The 15,141-nt window shown below is 42.1% G+C and overlaps 1 protein-coding gene and 1 long non-coding RNA gene across 3 annotated transcripts in view; both read right to left on the bottom strand.

Annotated features, from left to right (window-relative positions):
• VCL (vinculin) overlaps window positions 1-15,141 on the bottom strand; it is a 93,708-nt gene that overhangs the window by 26,234 nt on the left and 52,333 nt on the right. For both annotated transcript variants that reach the window (XM_084794943.1, XM_084794942.1), the window contains exons 7-10: window positions 7,202-7,292; window positions 6,324-6,471; window positions 1,912-2,065; window positions 881-1,056 (exon numbers count right to left, since the gene is read on the bottom strand). In XM_084794943.1, coding sequence (XP_084651069.1) covers window positions 881-1,056; window positions 1,912-2,065; window positions 6,324-6,471; window positions 7,202-7,292 — 569 coding nt within the window. The remainder of the gene's footprint in view (window positions 1-880; window positions 1,057-1,911; window positions 2,066-6,323; window positions 6,472-7,201; window positions 7,293-15,141) is intronic.
• Window positions 12,015-15,141, bottom strand: part of LOC311604849 — a 3,282-nt gene continuing 155 nt past the window's right edge. The window contains exons 1-2 of the long non-coding RNA XR_014781703.1: window positions 13,363-15,141; window positions 12,015-12,989 (exon numbers count right to left, since the gene is read on the bottom strand). The exon at window positions 13,363-15,141 is cut by the window's right edge and continues 155 nt beyond it. This is a non-coding gene — a long non-coding RNA (uncharacterized lncRNA). The remainder of the gene's footprint in view (window positions 12,990-13,362) is intronic.

Below are 15,141 nucleotides of genomic sequence, written 5' to 3' on the forward strand. Positions count from 1 at the left end.
CTACCAATTAAGCTATATTCCCAGCCCATGGTGCTCTTGTTACTGTCATTTTAAAGAGAGCAATATATTTGTCAGAACAAAGGAATAACTCTTTTCCACATAATCAAAGTAAGTACAATGAAAGCCTTTAGGAAAGGGAGCTATGGCAAGGATGTTATTATAGGAACAATCATCCAGGAAATGTAATTTAAGAATTCTTTATATAATTGCTACTCAAGAAATAACACTGCTAGGAAGGCAGAAAACACCTTCTTATGCTTCCTGTCTCACACAGACACACAGGAGTCTTTTCATAGCTAACAACAAAATTTTTTTCCTTGTCTCCAGGACAGACATGTAACAAACATAATATAGCAAGGAAAGCCCTAGTTTAGAAATGAGCTCTCACCAGGCTAAATGTATTCAATTAAAACCATATGATCGAGCCGGGCGTGGTGGCGCATGCCTTTAGTCCCAGCACTCGGGAGGCAGAGGCAGGCGGATCGCTGTGAGTTCGAGGACAGCCTGGTCTACAAAGCGAGTCCAGGACAGCCAAGGCTACACATAGAAACCCTGTCTCAAAAGACAAAAAAAAAAAAAAAAAAAAAACCATATGATCAGCAACAAATTACAATGGTCCAGTTACATCACTGGTACACAGAGGTAACATCTGAAATAGCTATGTCACAAACCTATTTAGCCTACGGGGATCCAACACGCATTTAACATTCACTATGCCTAAGGTAGGGCCCAAGGACCTGCATTTTGGGGATTAGCTATGCATTTAACCTGTGGAAATTCAACCTGACATACTCCCAGAGGAAAAGAAGAAAGGGAAAGCGAGTGAGCGGGAGGTGAGGTGAAGAGATACCAATGTGAGACTAAGAAATTAAATACGTACTGTCTTCGCAAATCTCCTAATTTAGATGTCAGAGCAGCTATCTCTCCGAGGGAGCGTAGGATGTCATCTCTCTCCTTAGGATCATCACATAATTCTGCAATCTTCCGAGCTTCAGCCAAAGCCCCTCGAATCTGTTCTTCTCCTTCAGGTCCACCATTTGGATCCGCGAGCCAATTCTACACACCAAAGCAGACAAAGTAATCTCCCCACAAGCCACATTTACACTCAACAGAGCTAGCAGCAATGCCTCCAAAGTGGTCACCCAGCATCCTGGCAACCATTTTAGAGTAGTCACTGCAATTGTTCTACACAGGTTCTTAGGTCAGATCAAATCGCTCCATCGTTTCCTGTCTGGGTACTATCATGTCTATTCCCCCACTACCCCAAATACCGAGGCTCATACCTAGCCACACACTCTTACCCCTGAGCTATGTTACTCTATGCTCTTCTGCGCCATGTTGGTTTCCACTAGGATAACATTCTCAGGCTGGGGTTTAAGCTCACTAACTAGAACAGTGTTTGACTAACGCGTCAAGGCACTGCATTTGATACCCAAACTGAAAGAAAAAAGATCAACAAAAACAACAAGGAATACAATATCTTCATAAGTTTTATCCCATCTTTGAATTAATCAGACTTTCCAAGTTTTTCAAGCATGTACATATGTTAAATGCCCAAAGGATGTTTTGTACAGAGCAGAATCTGAAACTTCAATATCTAATATAGTTGTGAATTCTAAGAGAGGGAACAGCTTCAAAATCTAGGATTCTATCCTACACAGATCTTCTAACTAGTTGAAGTACTGAAAATTAAGACCTTTAGCTCAAAATATAGACAAACATGAATCTATACCTATAAAGGTGTGGGAGGTGCCACCACTGGATATTGCTGGGAGTCAGTCACCACTAAAGACCATCTGTTATCCACTCACAGAGGACAAGAGCAAAGAACAGTGCAGGAAGAGACGTGGGATAGTCAAGAACCCTTCTCTTCCTCTTCTCCTTCCTGTCCATCCTGGGAGCCAGCCTTACCTGGGCAGCGTCAATCTTCTTTGCAATGCTCTGCTTTGAGTTCGTCATGGCTTCCAGCTTCCGAGCTGCATTTTCCACTTTTGCAGTGAGCACGTCGAGCCCCTGAGACACCTGCTGAGCCTTCTGCATGGCCACTGGTGAGGCTCCTTGTCCTCTACTCAGAATAACAGGCACGGTCATTATATCCCGTCAAATACTTAATAACAAACATTCCTTTACCCAGAAGGTGCAATTTTTATCAATATGTGCATCTCTCTCTGTTTCCCCAGTGCGCTCAGACAGCACAAGAGAACGGAACAAAGGAAACATCCAAACCAGCCACTTTCTCTTCTGCTGTCAAAAACACATGGTTTTGTTTTGTTTTGTTTTCTGAGGCCAGGTCTTATCTAACTGTAGCTGGCTCTGAACGCCTCAGCTTCCAGCTTCTTCTTCCCAAGTGCTAAAATTATAAGTGTGTACTGCAATCTCCAACTCATAGTGGCTTCAGGGAACTATTTAGCCACTTGGATGCCAGGCCAGCAAAATATGATGATAATTATTCTTGATTATATAGAACCAAACATGAACTTTTGCTTTTGGGAAATTTTTCTGGAGATCTTACTGTGATAGAGGGCTTTGTTACTATAGTACTGTGTGCTTTAGAAATGAGTAACCCATTAGCTTGTCTTATTTATGGGGAACCGTACATTGAAAGTATTTCAGAACATAGCGTACATAGTATGAGAGAGAATACCATATTGAAACCAATTAGATCTATGTTTCTAATTCTGGCCCCTTTGGAATTTTTTTCTAATGTTTAACTTTCTTCGGCTTCAGAGTTTGTTTGGTTTGGGGTTTTAGGTTTTTGTTGTTGTTGCTGTTTTCTTTTGTTGTGTTTGTTTGTTTGTTAGATAAGGTCTGCCTACCACGTGCTGGCAGGAACCCACTCTTTGGACGAGGCTGGCCTCAAACTCTCTAATACCCATGTGTCTGCGCCTCGCAAGCACTGCGATTAAAGCCGTGCGCCCCACACACGCAGCTTCTCTTTCTCCCTCATAACCTTACAGTAACATCAATTAAAGGTAAGTAGCAATACAGCCCTTGCCCTGCTTAGTTGACAGACTGCCAAGTAGCAAGATAACACACTTGGGGGCTGGAGAGATGGCTCAGAGGTTAAGAGCACTGACTACTCTTCCAAATGTCCTGAGTTCAATTCCCAGCAACCACATGGTGGCTCACAACCACCTACAATGAAATCTGGTGCCCTCTTCTGGTGTGCAGGTATACGTGAGGGCAGAACACTGTATATGTAATAAATATATACAACTTTTTAAAAAAAGATAATATACTTAGGAATACACTATTAGTTCACTATTAGACTGCTTGTCTATTAGACTGCATAAGGGCTTTATCCCCAGCACTGGGAATGGGAAAAAAGGGATTGTAAAGATAATATATGTTGGGATGAAGTATAGCTCTCAGTTGCAGACAGCGTGCCTAAATTTGTGAGGTCAGGAGTTCAATCCCCAGGCCAGGAATGGACAGGAAGGAAAGGAAAAAATGGGAAAGAAAGCAAACAGAGAATAGACTTGAAAGCACTTTGAGAACACAAGCTCATAAAGTCCTGATGTAGCTAAGCTATCAGAGTATCTGAACCTAGTGGTAATCTTAACATGTACCTCCCGATACCGTGCAAGCTACCCAAGACAGCACAGTTGGTGGTGAGGAACAAAGTGAGCAGCACAGCACGTCCCAGTAAAGAGCAGTGTTTGCCTCGCTCAGAAACGGTATTCCACTACTGCAAAAAATGATGGCACTGAGTAGGGACTCCCTCCCTGGACAGCCTTGCCACCCACCTCTTTACTAACTCGGATTATTTTAAGCCACCTGTACTACTAATTCAATCACAAGTGTGGCAATGTCATCATTTTAAAGAATGGCATGATTGAATCTGAGCTTCCAACTTTAGGAAAAACTTCAACTTGCTTCACATTAAAATGGACCTATCAGTACCTGTCTTTAAAACAAGATATCATTGAGCTGGCATGTATCCTAATTTGCTGTGTGAGTATTTTGTGTGTGTGCACTGTGTGCATGCAGTGCCTACAGGGGGCATCGAATCCTCTGAAACTAGAACCCGCCTACAATTGTAAAGGACCACGTGGCTGCTGGGGACTGAACCCAGGTCCTCTGGAAGAGCAGCCAGTGCTCTTACCCACTGAGCCATCCCTCCAGCCCCACATCTGTCTTTCCTGTGTGTATGTGTACATGTGCATGTTTGTACGCATGTGTATATGCCAGCGTACGAGTGCTGCTTCTCTGCTGTCATTCCCTTTGTTTTATGAAACAGGTCTCTCACTGGTCTGGAACTTGCTGATTAGGCTAGGCTAGCCGGACAGTGAGCTCCAGGAACATGCCTGTCTCTACCTCAGCGGCACTGGAGTGACAGACCCCAGGCGCCATGTGATCTGACTTATTTTACATAGATTCTAAGGATCTGCCCACTTGTTCGGCAAGTACTTTACCAACTGAACAATCTGCCCAAACCCTCTGCCCTCTTTCTAAAATCCATCTATACCAGCGCTATAGGCAGTGAACTCCAGAAGCCTACGCCAGTCTCCTACAACCTGCAGGAGAATGGAAGACTGAGGAAGCACTGTCCCTGGTTTCTTTTATTTCCTTCAACTACAGTTATTAATCATGAGGAATATTTCTGATATACACATCTAACTGTGAAAAGTTTAGAATGTATATGGGCCAAATTCAAACTAAGAAATTTACTGAGTCTCATGGGGATAAAAACATATTCTTAAAACCTAGAAGCCTGAATATCAATTTAAAGCAAAAGTGTTACTGTGTTTCAGCCACCAAATGTTAAGACTGCTGGGTACACTTATGAAGAAACAATGGGAAGATGGCTTTCTACTCTCTTATCATGGAAGGATAAGGCAGGCTCCAGTGTGAAGCAGGGCCAGCTACTCACCTTTGTTCTAGACTTCTCTCTTAACAAATTAATGGTCTCTCCCATATAACTGCCTCATTCTTTTGTGTATATTCACAACTGTGCTTTTCAGAATCCCAAGTAACAACTGCCTGCCACACTATGAAAGAGCTGCAGACCAAAGAGGCAGCCATGAAAAATTAGAAGAGCCAAGAATCTTGTCAAACTGCATTGGCATTTTCCCGAAAGGGAACAAAACTTCTTTTTGTCCCTTCTGCGAAATTCTTGCCAGGCTTGTGAAGGAAGGCTGCTTCTCAACAGGAAGCAGGCTCAGCGAGAGCCATGAGACTGCATCTAAGCTGTTCCCCCTCAGACACACACTCTGAAGGCCTTGGGGCAGCATGGCTACAACACACCTACAACTCCATAAAAAGGATGCTGAATATGGTACGGGGGTCTGTATTGTTTTAGGTGATCATGAATAGTTTCATAAGAATAAAAACTCATTTTGATCCAAAACAAGGACTTTTGCAATCTACAGCTGGAAGTGAGCACTCTGAACCAAATGGAATGATGCAGGATGCTGAGGCTTGCTTCTGTGCTCTCATGTATGCGGTATGCTCGCCACCCCAATGACCGGGGAGTGTCAGGATGTTCTCTAAGCAAAATTGAACTTCATCTACACTAGGTAGTTCAGCACACTTCAATCCTCTCAATGTCTGTAAGATATCCATTAACTCCATAGATGATTTTTTTTTAATCTACATTCTACTGAGTTTTTTCAATAGCAAACTAAGTGTACTTATTTAGGGGTAGGAGGATCTAAAAACCAAGACCTGAGAAGAGTAAAAGGGGGCTGGAGAGATGGCTCAGCCATTAAAGTCTAGGCTCACAACCAAATATGTAAGAGAAGAGTAAAAGGAAGGTTAAAACAAATTCTAAGAGCCTGGAAGATAGCTTAGAGTATAGGTGTGCACACAGAACATCACCAATTTTAAAGATAAATTTGAACACAGAATGAAAAAGCAGTATGTCAGGGAACGCAGGCTGGCCTTCAGCTCAGTGGGTAGCGGAGGATGACACTGGACTCTGAGCCTCCTCCTGCCTCCACCTCCTGAGCTCTAGGACTCAGGCATACATTCCTTGCCTGGTTAATGGGGCTAGGTACTACTAAGCAAGCATGCTATCAGTTGGGCTACATCTCCAGCCCTGTTACTCTCTGCTGTTTCAATCTACCCATCCATCTTTTATAAAAGATAACTAATTTGGTCAGATGTCAACTCTGCCTCGTATTCTTCATAAAACTCTAGCTAGAAAAGCTTTTTTAAAAAGCAATTACATAATAAGTTCTAACTTTATTAGGCTTTGAATGTCTTAAAGCTCTATTATTAGCAAAAGACAACTCAGTAAAATTGGCATGGACTTGCATTAGGAATCCCCTTACTAGGAGTGAGCTGCTCACTGCTGGATCGAGAAAGCAGAGGACCCGTACCTGGCTCGGAGGTCAGCCACTTGGTCAGCCATCTGCCCCAGCGTCTTGCAGGTCCCCAGGATTTCCCTACGTTCTTTGCCTGCACAAAGTTCACCAACTTTCCCAGCTTCATCTAAGATCTGCCTGATGGCTTGCTCACCAGCGTCCCCTAAAACAGAGAGATATTCAATATCTACATTGTGGGCACATCAATTATTCAGAGAGGTTACTTTACAAGTCAGTTTATTCATGAACGAATAGATGACTTTAAAAGACAGGTGAACAGGAGGCATTCCATCTGCTGGCTAACAGCCACACAGTGCCTCACCACCATGAAGTGAGGTTTGACCATAGGCCCTGATGAAGAAGACTATTTGGCACCACATTTCTCAGAGATATGAAGTGGCCCTGCCATAAGAATGTGGATGATGAGAAGAGAGTCTAATAACTCAGCTTCCATTGGGCTCAAACAGTCTAAAATGGAATAAACATTAAATTAGAAAAATCATAAAGCCAAGCTCAATAGCCTAGTAGGTCTCATCTCTATATAGTCAACTTCACTTTCCAATTCTTTTTGACATCAGTATGCAATCCACTTAACTAAATACATTGCTGACATAAATGGTCGTCTACCCAAATGCAACTAGCAAAAAAGAGCTTTTATTCAAAATAATAACCTTTCTGATTCAGGAAATGGGTAAAGAGTAACTTTTCAAAGACTGCAGCTTAGCTTGGTTTATTTATTCATGATGAGAGATGCTAAGGACTGTGGATGTTTCAGTTACTGGGAAATGTGATGGGATGCTACAGTTATCTCAGGATGATGGAAGGATTTCTTCCTTCCCTTCATTTGCTTGTATTTTAGCTATGTATTGTTCAGAAAAGAACAGCAAAGTTACCTGGGGAGGCATTGGGGTCACGGAGCCAACCTTTGGCCTGGTTCAGTTTGGAGTCTATGGATGCCAGTGCTCTCTTCATGGCTTCAGTGTCCTTTGGAAGAGAAATGCCACAGTTACTGTCTGTTTTGTGTTACTGTCTCTCAGTTTTACAGAGAGGTAGTTACAGCACTAACACACAACAGCTCAGGTAGTTCTACAACAGCCTTAAGTAATCTCATCACACCACAAGTCCTGTATCTGTCAAAATGCAACATCTTGCATGCAAATCTTCAGTTAATTCTATCCTGCCTCCTGGTGTCTCCATTGGGAAAATTGAAAAAAACTTTAAAAACTGATCAAGCCAAAAAAAAAAAATGTGTAATGTTTTCAGCGGGAAGAAGCCCTGCTGCCCCATGCTTCATTACCAGCCTTTCCACTAGTCAGCATCCATCGGCAAAGCCTTGCCAGAGCCCTCCCTGCTTTGGGCGAGCCTCATTAGTATGTGGTGCCACAAAGCACAGTTCTTTTATCTCTTGTTTTGGAATGCTCCACATACACTGGTTGATATTTCGTTATATTTAATTAATCAAAAAAAACAAAACTGGAGCTACTTCTTGGAAAAAACAAATAGAAGGTGCTAATGTAACTGTTTTGTTTCAGTTTTCAAAGTTAACCACTAAAAGTTTTACAAGAAGAAAGCATACTGCTGGCCTTCCTGCTCTTCCTTACTTCCTTCTCATCCTTACAGTCCTCACCATCCCTTGTAAAATGGATCCCAATATACTGCTTATAACCAGGATTCATGATGAGAACATAAAACTAACATAGAATATTCTATATTAGAACCAGGATATGGCTAGAAAACAACCAATAAAGAAAAAATTTTTTGAGATATGGTCTTATTATGTAGCTCTGGCTGGACAAAACTTGTTATGTTGACCAGGCTGGCTTTCCTGACATAAAAAATCTCCTGACTAAAGGTCTATGCCATGGCTCCCAGCTTAATCTTTAATATGTAAAAATGCAAAGAATAATAAAACAAATATCCATGTGCTAATCCTTAGAATAGGGAAATTGAGTTCCTTCTCTCTCTCTCTCTCTCTCTCTCTCTCTCTCTCTCTCTCTCTCTCTCTCTAGCTCTGTCTCCTCTCTTCTCTGTCTCTCAGTCCTGTCCTCCCTCCTCTCCCCGAGGGGTATAACTGTGTAGCCCTAGTTCCCTGGAACCAGGCTGACTTCACAGTGATCTGCCTGCCTCTGTGTCTGCCTCACAAATTCTCGGATTAAAGGTATGTGCTGCTACAACTGACCCTAGACTGACCATCTCTTAAGTTTCTACTTAACATCTTAAAAAACAGTCTCTCTCCTTTTTTCACTAGAGGCCTCTCAGAGTGTCAACCCATCAAAACATAATGGTAACCTCTAAAATTCTAGGCAATGAATGCACCATCCCTAAACTTTACTCAATTTCCAGTCCTACAGGTGTTGTACCATGGAGCTTCCACAAGGGAGCGCCAAGCGCATCCCTACTTCCAATTCAAAGAGCCACCACTGTAACATAAGAAACAGGCAACATTCACAAGGCTTAAAATCAGAGGCAGCTGGACCCCAGTATTTTCAAAATACCTACTCAAATGATACACTCTCTGCTTTAGGATTAACTTCTCTCCCAACTGAGGAGATAAGAGAGTCCTCTCATCCTAACTGCTCTCAGTGAACTAAGCTACTGGGGGCAAGAGCAGGAGATAGCTACCAAGATCTGGGCCAAAGTCCACTTATAACCAGTAAAACAGGAGAGTAGATCTTTTGGTGATTTGATAATATAGTTTAAATCTGCTTCTCTGCCCCACCCACCATCCCCCTCACCCTGGGAAGTAACACAGAGCTGAATTCCAAAGGAGAAGGGCCCAATTGGATATCTTCTTAAGGCTCTCGGTAACCGTAAGGAATCGGAAAGCTTTCAGTGTTAACATAAGTTACAAGATTTAACAAGTTGTCTAGGTGTAGGTTTCTTGGGGAATATGTGCATACCTTAGAAAAGAAGAATTGTGTTAATGTAAAATCTAAAACTCTGTTAATAAACATTTCAATAATACTCTTATTTCTGGTTGAGAAAACTAATAAGACACCTACATTTCCAAATCTAAATTCCAAAGAAAAGGACTTTTCAGAAAGTTAGGTGTGTTTTGGCAGTGTGTGTGTGTATAAAAATAGTAAAGGCTACTAGTTAGAAAACTAGTTTTAATTGAATTTCCTGCATGGTAAATTCTGTTTTAGCCACTTTTCCCTTCAATTATTTCATTGAATCTCAAGCTGAAATGTAATCATTTGATCTTAAGCTTGCTGATTCTAACCTCTTATTTTATATCACATGAAACTTGATTTTTCTTTTTCTTTTCTCTTTTTTTCCAAAGAGAGTTACCAAATATGTCACAAGCCTACTGGAGTAGTCAGCAGCGCTCCCTCCACCGTGTCAGTACGCACTTCTCAAAAGAGACGCTCCAGAAAGCAAACGACTGCGTTTATTCTCCACGTCCCAAAATGGGAGGAGGCACAGTGGGAAAACAAGCTCTGCTCTACTCAGCATCCTTGAAAAATCATTTCTTTTTCTCAAATAAGCTCAATGGCCCCTTCACTATGAAGAAAGATTATGAGTCTCAGAAAGAGAGTCATTTTCTTTTGAGTAGCCCTGACACCACCAGGAAATTAAAATTAGCAGATGTTCGTTTCCCCTACACTTAACCAATGGCAAATGTGGAATGAAGCTGCAAACTTCTAAGATGTATGTTTGTGCACTGTGTTCATGTCTGGTGCCTGCGGAGACCAGAAGAGGGTATCAGAGGTACAGACAGCTGTGAGCCATCATATGGGTGCTGGGAACTGAAGCCTGGGTCTTCTGGAAGAGCAGCCAGTGCTCTTAACCATTGAGGCTTCTCTCCAGCCCTGAAGCTGTGTTTTAAATGCTGGAAATTTCAGTTAGTATCTAATGTGGTTTGTTGTTATTATATTTTCATTTATTTACTATTTTTGTTTTTTTGAGACAGGGTTTCTCTTGTAGTCCTAGCTGTGCCAGACTCACTTTGTAGACCAGGCTGGCCTCAAATGCACAGAGATCTGTCTGCCTCCCAGGTGCTGGGATTAAAGGCATACGCCACCATGCCCAGCTGATTATTTATTATTTTGTGGGGGGAAGAGGGTGAGAATGTGCCATGGCAAACATGTGATGGTCACAGGACAGTTTACTGGAGTCAACTCTGACAATGTGGGTCTCAGGGATCAAACTTATATCATAAGGCTAGGTGACAGGTGCCTTTACCTGTCATTTCTCTGTGCCTCTTGTTTCAAAGCATGTAATTTAGACTGTTATAAAATTTATAACAATTATTTAAGACAGCCTTAAATTCTTTTTGGAGCAGAAGAGCTAACAATCATTTGAACACATTATAGTTTAGTCATGGCTATTAAAAACAAAAGTGTTTCTTGGGCCATATATTCTTGTCTCCAAAAAATCTTAAATGTATTTTTTAAAGGGCAGTATTTACTATGAAATCAGGAGAAATCCTGTCATGAGCAACAAAAGTACACTAACTGTAGACATGCTATAAACAGATTCCATAAGCACTAAGACTAGAAATCAGTTTGGAGATATAAATGTATATATGTGATAAAAATAATTACAATCTGTGGTAAGCCATACCATGTGTCACAAAGCCTGTCTTTTAAGTATTCAGAATAGGAAAGGAAATATTGCACCTTTATTCTTCTCCATAAAAAATCAAATTTTGAAAAAGAAAAAAGTCAACACAAATTCCTCTTGTGGTTATTATTGTTGTAACTTGGGGTCTTTATTTTGTTTTTGTTTTATTGAAACAATGACTAGCAAAGTAGCCTAGGCTGGACTGGAATGCACTGTGTAGCCCAGGCTGGCCTCAAACTTAAGATCCTCTCTGAACAAAGGTTTCACCACCCTGAGCTCCTGTGAGCACACTCCCAGATGGACCTGCTGAAGACGACCGAGAGCAGATGGGAAGCATCAACTCTTCTAGCATTCGACGATTTCCTCCTTGAGAGGTAAACCAAACCACGAATGCCTGAGTTTACTAGTTAGCCCAACTTCTATAAATTTCTTACTCTTTTGATGATTAAAACAAAACCTGAGCACACTCAAAAAATGTTTTAAGCTTATATACAACCTGATCTTTTTAAAATAATCAAAACTTAATTTGACCCAGTGGTCTGCAGTGAGGGTGGTTACAGAACAGCCCAATCTAGCCAGTATTTCTTTCTGTGTTGAAGAGTACAGTAATCCCATGTGAAAGAAATCCTATCAGTCACGACTGCCCATCACCAGCCTCAGCCCCAGCAGGAGCACACTCACCTCAGTAAGCAATCGTGAATCACAACATCTAATGACTCTACATCAAAAGCTCCCTCTGTAATGCTCAAGAAATCTGAGCAATGAAATGCTTTCATTTTTCCCAACTCCCAACATGTATCAAGGTACAAGTAATTGAGAAAAAAAATTTTAAGAGACTAAGTATAGAGTTCTACATTTGCAGAGTAGAGTAAGAGTTGCATTTAACTCAGGTTCTTTTTCTTTTTTTTTAAGATTTACTTATTATGATACAGTATGCATCAGATCTCATATAGATGGTTGTGAGCCCCTTGTGGTTGCTGGGAATTGAACTCAGGACCTCTGGAAGAGCAGCCAGTGCTCCTAACCACAGAGCCATCTCTCCAGCCCCTATCTCAGGTTCTTTTGATTCACAATGTTGTCCCAGGGGAAAATGCTTTACCCATCACGGTAGTGACTGTTGCCTGAAAGGATGGGTCTTACTTTCTTTTTTTGTTTGTTTGTTTGTTTCAAGACAGGGTTTCTCTGTGTAGCCTTGGCTGTCCCAGACTCACTGTGTAGGCCAGGCTGGCCTCGAACTCATAGCGATGCTCCTGCCTCTGCCTCCCAAGTACTGGGATTAAAGGCGTGCGCCACCCCGCCCAGCCAAGTGTTTACAGTCACTGTTAAAGGTGTGAATCTGAAAGTAGAACGTGGTATAACAGGTACACTGCTCAGCGAGGCATTGCCTTGTCAAAACCTGAACTTATTCAGAAGACACATTTACCAAGAATTTGTTCCACTTACTTTCTCCCCCACTTTCCTAGAGGAACCTTCACTTTCCAGGAGAATACTGCACCAGTGGGGAAGCATGAAACAAGCACGGGAGACAACGTTAATCACTCACTGGCAGGGCAAGAGGTGGTGACAGACACTGCACTGAACAGAATGGGAACCAGGGGACAACAGACGGAGCAGGATCTGAGTAATTTACTGCTCACAGGTCAGGAGAGAGAGGTTTGGGATCCTACTTCTTAAAATATTTATATATATTATATATATATATTTTTTTTTTTAAACCAATACCGTAGTTACCACTGCCCACTCCTTTTTCTAAATATTCTTTAACTACTGACGAGTTTACACATCGGGTTAGGAAGAGGTAAAGCAGGAAGGCAGCAGGGCTGGGAGTGACTCGTCATGTGCATTTCTTTACATTATTTTAATTTTTGAACGTCGTTAAGTGTATAACAAAATACGGGACAGCTACAAGATAGCTGATGAGGAGCAGGTCTACCTCCCTTGTCCAGTCTCTGGGGCTGAAAACCAAGCTCACAAGGTTTTGCTTGCTGTTTTGTTTTGGTGGGCTTTTTTGTTTGTTTGTTTTTTCTAGGCAGAGTTTCTTTGTGTAACAGCCCTGGCTGTCCTGGACTCCCTTTGTAGACCAGGCTGGCCTCGAACTCACAGAGATCCGCCTGCCTGAGTGTAAGGAGCCAGCCACAGTCGTGCCAGCTGCACCCAATAATGGCGCTGGTCTGTGTGCTGCTATCGGTAAACAATTGCCAGTACGCATGCGTTTGCTAGAGCTATCTCTAGTTGCCCCTCCCATCAGGGGGATTATGCTAATTGCAACTACGCTTGTGTAGCTGTTGACCTATCTGCATTCATATGTTAATTAGGCATTCTGCCTGAACCTGTGAGGTGTTAACACGCCGCTTTAGATGGTATTTAAGTTCAAGCTCTAGGGGGGTTCGGGGTCTTTCGCTTCAGCTTCAAGGGGCGCTCCCAATAAAACATGTTTGAGAAGGATCCTGTGTCAAGCGTCTTTCCTGCTGGCAGGAGGTCGCGGCACCTGAGTGCTGGGATTACAGGCGTGTGATTGTTTTTTAAGAAGCATTTCTTGAAGGCAGTTGCCCCAAATAAATTCAATAACATGTATTCACTAAATGAGAGATTACTTTTCCCTCCAAAACAGAGAAATGTTTATGATTAAATGCCTGCTCTTCCTTTCCAATTTTTCATCTGCTAGAAGCAAAGGAAAGAGCTTTGGTTAGGGAAACATGAAACCACTGAATTATGGCTGATTCACAGCCTAGGCAATGGAACATGCAGAAAGAAAGCCACCAACTCAAGCTAAGAAAAAAGGAAAACCACTCTTCTTTACTTCTTGAACTCTTAGACTTTGCTAGTGTAAGCAGGACGACTCTCTAGCTTACCCCACTGCGGGGAAACCCTCAACAATACATCTCCAAAAGCAAAATGTCATGGTCCCCAGAGATGACTTAGGAGAGCAGAGACAGCATCACCTCAAGTCGTCTTTCCCAAGAGCTGGGTCCACAGGTAACTGACCTAGCCACTTAAGGGAATGTGTCCTTCTAGTGAGCTCAGTGGGGACGAGTGAGAAAAACATATTCTTAAGGGCCTTGCTCGAGGAGATAAAAGCAGCCACCAAATACAGAAAGCCTGATACACCACAGCAATCTTTTCTCCTTTGTCCCACCCACCCAAAATACCAATCAGTAAGAGCCAAAGTCAATCTGCTCAACACAGCCCAGAATTCCACATTAAGTCATATCCTGACACGTATCCGAGCACAGTGTTACACACCGGCACACGAAAAAAGACACGGCACACGGCACGAGAAAACCTCACAGACATGCTTTTTCTCTTGTTAAGCGAAAAAGGAACTGAAGGGCAAGAGAAAGCTTACCTTCTAAGCTCGGGAAAAAGAGTAAAACAAACAAGAGAACACAACAAAAAGAAGATGCACAAAGACGTCATTGGGAAGTAAAGTTATCAAGCAAAAGCAAAATTAAATCAAACAGCAAAGATTCAAGATGATTTTATCATAAAAACTTAAAATACAATTTTAGAGCCCGTTAGAGAACATACTTTCAATGAGGAAACACCTCTGTAAATAAATCTATAGCTAAACGTAAACTAATAATGCATAATTAAATTAGCTTTCTGAGCACAGGAGGACTGGACGTATCAGGTCCCAGATCTGACCTTACCTTCTATGTGGTTCTGCAGGAAAAGCAGCTCTAATGAGTACTCAACAGAAGCCAAATGTAAAATCATTGTCTGTCAACAGCCAGTTGGATGACCGTGGGATGACATTTGGGTCATACATGGGAAAGCTAGACCCTGGGGACAGATGCTCTCCCCACTGCCTGCATCCTGGCCCTCTCAAACCAAAAGGTCTTGGCTTCTCCAGACCTCAAAGTGCTGCCATTGCATAGAAAAACGTAGACCAGAGTGGCAACAACAGCAAACCACTACCAATGGGCTCTAAAAGAAGTCAATATTAATGGATTCTCTTTGGAGTCTAAGGAGTTTCTAGAGAAAGCAAAGGAATCGGTAAACTAACCAGCAAATTCAAAGACCAATATTTTAATCACACTTTCCTCAGGAGAAAACAGGGTGATCAGGTAACACATCTAAAAACCCTGAGAGTCTCCTCTGTGCACTGATCTTAACAAAGGCTGGCTAAGGACAAGCCTTCCATAAAGCACATAACTATAGACATAGTCCCTGTTTTTCTTAAGTCACTAGGCTCCCACCCAGGGAAGTATGATACCCCAAGTCCTTACCAGCCCAGCCAATGAGAACTGAGCCTGAAGGAAAGCTA

This window comes from Acomys minous (assembly GCF_964271855.1).
Source record: "Acomys minous genome assembly, chromosome: 9".
In the NCBI taxonomy this organism is placed as follows: Eukaryota; Metazoa; Chordata; class Mammalia; order Rodentia; family Muridae; genus Acomys; species Acomys minous.